The 6,000-nt window shown below is 43.8% G+C and overlaps 1 protein-coding gene across 4 annotated transcripts in view; it reads left to right on the plus strand.

The window, feature by feature from the left end:
- The window catches only part of LOC129335915 (phytanoyl-CoA dioxygenase, peroxisomal-like), a 55,301-nt gene extending 51,395 nt beyond the window's left edge, over positions 1 to 3,906 (plus strand). For all 4 annotated transcript variants that reach the window (XM_054988789.1, XM_054988787.1, XM_054988788.1 and 1 more), the window contains 3 exons: positions 302 to 451; positions 2,453 to 2,587; positions 3,494 to 3,906. In XM_054988789.1, coding sequence (XP_054844764.1) covers positions 302 to 451; positions 2,453 to 2,587; positions 3,494 to 3,547 — 339 coding nt within the window. In that variant the 3' untranslated portion in view covers positions 3,548 to 3,906. The remainder of the gene's footprint in view (positions 1 to 301; positions 452 to 2,452; positions 2,588 to 3,493) is intronic.
- The last annotated feature ends 2,094 nt before the right edge of the window (positions 3,907 to 6,000 follow it).

Raw genomic sequence — 6,000 nt, forward strand, 5'->3', positions numbered from 1 at the left:
CTTGTTGGGTAGGCCTCTCCAGTGTGGTGTGCTAGCAAAATGAAACCTCCTGTTCAATTGCAGCGCGTGTCTCCGCACAAAATATTGGGGCTAATATGGGATGGCCATCATACTGCCTCTGTGAACTTCTGGAGCAATATTTAGCTGGCTTCTTGAAACCAGGATACGGGAGTAGGTGGGACTTGGGTCTGGTTCGGCAAAGAAGTTCTTAAGTCAGATCTAATGTGGTTTAGTTTTAAGAAGTATATGTGCTTGAAGTCTGACGTGTCAGAATAAAAGTAATTTATGAACTGGTTTCCAGGGTGGAGTGAACAAACTGTACCATGGTGTGCGTGATTGTGATAAAAGTGCTCCCAGGTTGCACCTTGCTATGGAGAAAGGAGACACAGTGTTTTTCCATCCCTTACTGATTCATGGCTCTGGAATGAACAGGACAGACGGGTTTCGAAAGGTAAGAGGCTTATTCAAGATGCAGCCTTCGAACAGTCATGGCTTTTTAAAAGCCAGTTTCATAATGCCAGTCCTTATTTTTTAATTGACATTTCATAATGTTAATTAATTACCTTGTTTAATAAGTTTTTGAAAGTGACTTAAGTGTCAGTAGGTTTTTCTTTTAAATTTATATTCCAGTTTGCATTAACTTATGTCAGAGAGCTAAGACTGGTTTTTTGACAGTAGCTGTTTTTGTGATTGTATTGAAACTTTTATTGGTCAATAAAAACTGTAAATCAACAATAATATAATAGAACAAGTTAAATGATAAAATGCAAAATTTGTCATTCTTGGCATCTCAAGGAAACACAGAAAGACTTGGCCTGTAGCCGGTTTTCTTCTGCTGTGGAAGCCAGAGAGCCTGGGCAGCGTAGTGACTAGAGGGGCAGGCTAGGATCTGGGAGACCAAGGGTCAGGGGTCTTCTCTGCCATGGAAGTTTGGTGGGTGACCTTTGGCCAGTCAAAAACTCTCAGTCTAACCAACCTCAGAGGGTTGTTGTGAGGGAAGAAATGGAGTGGGGGGGAGAATGATGTACACCATTGGGGAGAAAGGTGGGATATAAATGAAGTAAAATATAAGTAAATAAATGCGCATGGCTCTCAGAGCTGCCTCATAGAGCCCTGTTTGCAGTTCAGAGATCATCGGTAGGGCCAAGAGGGTGAGAACCAAGGCCTGGGGCAGATGCGTGTGCTGGTTGGAGCTGCCTGCTTGCACGCCAACATACTTGTGCAAAGCACTTCCTTCTCACCGTATGCAGAGGGGCAATCCTGCTGTGAGAAACGAGAGGCAGATTTGCCCATGAATAAGTGCCCTGGGTTGGAGGACAGGGTCCCAGCATCGGAACATTTTTCTGTAGGGGTGCTGTTGGAAAGATCCATCCTCTTTCAGGAAGTATTAGCAACAAAATCTGACAGAAGCCCGCAGTGAGGACAAGACCCAGAACAGCGTATGCCAACTGCCTGTACGTACTAAATGCCGTTGTAAGAAAACCCTGATTTGTAAGACTGAACCGGAAGCTGACGGTTCTGAAAATGAAAGCGTCCTGGGGTGCTTGGATGTTCTTTGCCAGTTCTTGTTCATTCATAAACCTGAGCTGAAATTCTGCACTTCTGCACTTGGAAGTACAAATCGAATCGAATCGCAGACTTGGTTGTGCAAAAAAACCCACTTGCTCACTTTGCTGTAGAGATCGTTCCTTGAGAAATCATTCAGCAAGCTTTCAGACAGCTGTCATCTTAGTGCATTTCAAGCTAACATGGTTAATTGAACTAAGTCAGCTGTGGAGAAAGAGGAGACTGGAGTTTGTGAGTGGCTCTGACCTTAGACTGAAGCATGAGCATCTTTTGCGCACTGTGTGTGCTTCCAGGGCAACGGCTAAAGTGAATGTGCACTCCCCCAATAAGTTGTATTACGGGATGCACATGCATGTGGGCAGGGCTTTTTTTCTGGGAAAAGAGGTGGTGGAACTTGGTGGGTTGCCCTCGGAGAAAATGGTCACATGGCTGGTGGCCCCGCCCCCTGATCTCCAGACAGAAGGGGAGTTTAGATTGCCTTCCGCGTGGCGTGGAGGGCAATCTAAACTCGCCTCTGTCTGGAGATCAGGGGGCGGGGCCACCAGCCATGTGACCATTTTCAAGAAATTCCGGAACTCCGTTCCACTGCATTCCTGCTGAAAAAAAGCCCTGCATTTGCGACTTTTCCTCCCTGGAGAAGCCTGGCTTTGGCATATCAGCATCATGAACACTTGAAGTCACCTCACACTCAGTCAGACCCATCAGTCCACCAAGGTCAGTGTCACCCACTCTGACCAGCAACATCTCTCAAGGGTCTCAGGGAGAGGTCCTCCACATCACCTGTCATCTTTTGGGAATCTGAACGGGAGATGCCTGAAAGTGGCAAAAAAGCCTTCTTGTCATCATTTTAACTTTTTTTGCATTACCTTTTTAAAATGTTATGCAGGCCATCGCTTGTCATTATGCCAGTGGTGACTGCCACTATATCGATGTGAAAGGTACCACTCAAGAGAACGTTGAAAGAGAAGTGGCAGAAATTGCAAAAACTGAGTATGATATACATTCGCCTGTCATCCTCAAGGTAAAGCTTTCGGTTTTTTAAAAACGTCTTGCACCAGCACGGTTACACTGCATAAATTTGTTTTAAGCATCTGAAACTGAAGTTTTATATACAATTAGTTCAGTACAAATGGTCTCTCCAGTCTTGTCCTTTAATGTTGCAGAATTTACTGATGATGGTGAGGTTTTGCTTACACAGAAAATTCTTCCTACTGTGTGCAGGATTATGAGGAGGCAGCCCTAGGCATTCTGTGTTCTTGTGGTTACTGGCAACAGATCAGATTCAGAATGATTATTAGATTAATAGCAGCACCTGCCTCAGGAGCAGTTAGGTGTGGCTCCTGTCAATAAATTCACCCCTATCAGATGCCAGGGATGGAATCTGATTATTTTAATCCAAAATTAATTGAAACCTTCCTAGCATTCTGTCTCTTGACATTTCTAGAGGTCTTCCACTGGATCTGTAACTAAAGAAAAAAAACCCTTAAAATTTTGCAAGTGGGTAATCTGAATTCTGTACCATGAAGTCAGACTGTGATCTAGTTAAATTACAAAAAAAAATCAACAATATTGGGACAGTTTCCCTTATTTTGTGTGACTGTTTTGTGCAACTGACTTTAGTTTTGCCAGTTCCAGTGAAAAGAGAGGAGCCCCCTAACTTCGTACAGCCGCCTTTGCCCGCACAAATTCAGGCCTCTCTCTTCAGCTGTGAGACTTGCTTTGAGAGAGAGAGAGAGAGAGAGAGAGAGAGAGAGAGAGAGCGTGCTGTGATACATCCCAGAATTGGAATCCTGTGCTCTGTTCCTTCAGTGAAAGAACAGTATCCCACAACCAAGGGAGCTCCTTCCCTTGGTTGTATGTATTGCTTAGGTGTGGAATGGAGAGTATCCTGTGCACAGAACCCACTCTTCCAGTGTTTTGCTTTTAGGACATTTGGGCGTTTCGAAGCCGTCTTGTGAAAGGAGAGAGAAGAAATCTTTGAGGTATGCTCCAAGTGTGAAGCCTTGGAACAGAATCCTGAACTACTTGAGAGAAACCACAATCCCTGCTTGGATGAATTGAGGGCTTTCTCCTTGCTGATTCTTCAAACACGGTGTATCTAATAGTAATCTTGGGTAATACATACACATTTGGGCGGAAAGGCTTCAGTCTTCGGTGCTTCACCTTGGAGGGAAGGCAGCAACATGCTCAAGATCATATCTTAAATGATTTTAAGTATTTTAATTTCACATGATGTACTTAAGTAAGGTTTGATCTTTCTTTTAAAACATGAGAACTTTATTTAAAGAATCTTTAAAAAATAGTGTATTAAAACAAGAACTAATGTGACTTCAGATCATTTATCTAGATGCAACTTTGTGAGATTTATTTTAACTGCAAATCTAAGTTACCTGCTGGTTTTTATGCCTTATAAAACAAAAGGAAGCTCCCTTAGCAACAAACTGAGTAATCATAGTGGAAACCCACAACTAAGGGATACAGTCAGTCAGGTTCTGAAATTCTAGTGTATTAAAGTGGCGCAGTGCAATGAATAAATAACAATACTGTTATAAGCATATATCAAATCACATAAATAAACATTGTGCAATAAACAGCTCACAATCGGCCAATACAGAAATATCCAATGGCGCATGGCCAATTAAGAGAGGTGTGATAGACTGCCGCTGAAGTTTGTAACAGCGGCAGCAGTGTTCTCAGAGATGTTTGATGAGGAGGTCTGTTGGCCCGTGATGCAGTCTGGAAACAAGTGTTGTTGATGACCGGTTCCTTGTCAGGTCTCGGTCCTGCAGTGTTACATATCCTTGTTCCACTTGTTGAAAGAAAATGAGAAGAGTACATCTATCTAAGAACTTACCTTGAACAGGAACGATGAGGCCAAAAGTGCAAAAATTGTGTGTGCAAAAACGATCATTAATATTGTGAAACTCTATGAATGGGGAAACGTAGGTTAGAACTCACAGGGTCCTCATTCCATAGGTGGATGTGGTACACGTTAAAAATGAAGTACCAGGGAGGTGCAAAAAGCTAACAAGTGGTTACACCCCTACTTTAAATGTCTTTAGAGATCCAATAAGGAAGAGCAACGTTTAGGGTGTCTGAGTCCCAAACACAGTCAATAGCACAAGAAGCAGGGTCCAAGTCCTGCTATAGCCTCAGTAGAGAGACTTACCCACTTAGAGGTGCAAGATATGGTAGTCAAGGAGCAGCAGTTGCCACTCAGAAAAAAACAGAGACTACTGCTGTAGCATAGGAACAGGCGCTGACCAAAATTGCCCAAGCTGTCAGTGGGAGTGAAAACATAGCAGAACCATGCCAGAATAATGAAAACAATGAAGCGGGCATGAGGGGGGCCAAAGAAAGGACGGACGGTATACCCCATAAATGAACCTTGTGCTGCTAGTAGAGCAGTCTGAGCAGCCAGGGGATCAAACAAAAACAGATTACCTTGCTAGTACATTGGCAGGGCCATTCCCCAATGATTGGGGGTCTCTGGCAGCAAAGGAGCAAACAAAAGGGCAGGCCATGGACCACCTCAGTGTGTCGCAAGGCCAAATAGCCCATGCCTCCAATCAGAGTATCTAGGAGTTGGTGCCAGTTAGTTAAGGAAAGCATAATTGCAAGGCTTGCAAAGATGTGGAGCATTTGCAGTAAAATAAAAACAAAGGTGTGAGGTATGTCTAGTACTCTAGGTGAAAGTAGTGTTGGTATGACAAAATTATTTTGCAGAAAAGCAGGAGCCACCAGGAGACACACCTGGAAAAACACAGATATCTGAAGAAGCTGAACGCTCAAAACGCTCAAAAACTCAAAGCAGGGCCCCACACCACAGTCACGGCCCCTGAAATGGCACTAACTCTCCGAGGCACAGCATCACAAGAGTGCCCTGGGAAGAACAGAGAACGGAAAGCACAAGAATACTGCACATACGCTCTGTCTAGGAAAGAAGAAAACAAATCTGGGTATCCCTTGAAGTGTGAAACTTAAACCAAAGTCCAAATTCTGCCAAAGTGTCACATACAGGTATGTAAGGACACAGAAGTGCAATTGTGAAGGTGAAAACACTGAACAATCTTAGTAAAATGTGGGTCAACTAAGACTGAAAAGGCAAAGGAAACTCTTTTTCAACTAGTAGGACAAAAATGGGGTTGCCCTGGAAAGGGTCATTAACCAACCAGCAACAGAGCAGAGAGAAAAAAACTGTATTGCAGCCTCAAGTGGGATACCCTAGTTGCCGTGCATTTTGTAAACATCCAAGATGCTGGAATTCTGCCACCAGCAGTCTGCACCCCCAACAGCAGAGGGACTCTCTGCAGGAAGGGTAGAGATGTGTGCAGATAAGACAGCCAAGCACAACTGTAAAGACTGCAGTACTCAACATTTGATGACCTGGACCTAAAACAGGCTTTTCCACGTGTCCTCCTTTAACAAGTAAGG

The sequence above is a fragment of the Eublepharis macularius genome, chromosome 9 (genome assembly GCF_028583425.1).
Source record: "Eublepharis macularius isolate TG4126 chromosome 9, MPM_Emac_v1.0, whole genome shotgun sequence".
Lineage (NCBI taxonomy): Eukaryota > Metazoa > Chordata > Lepidosauria > Squamata > Eublepharidae > Eublepharis > Eublepharis macularius.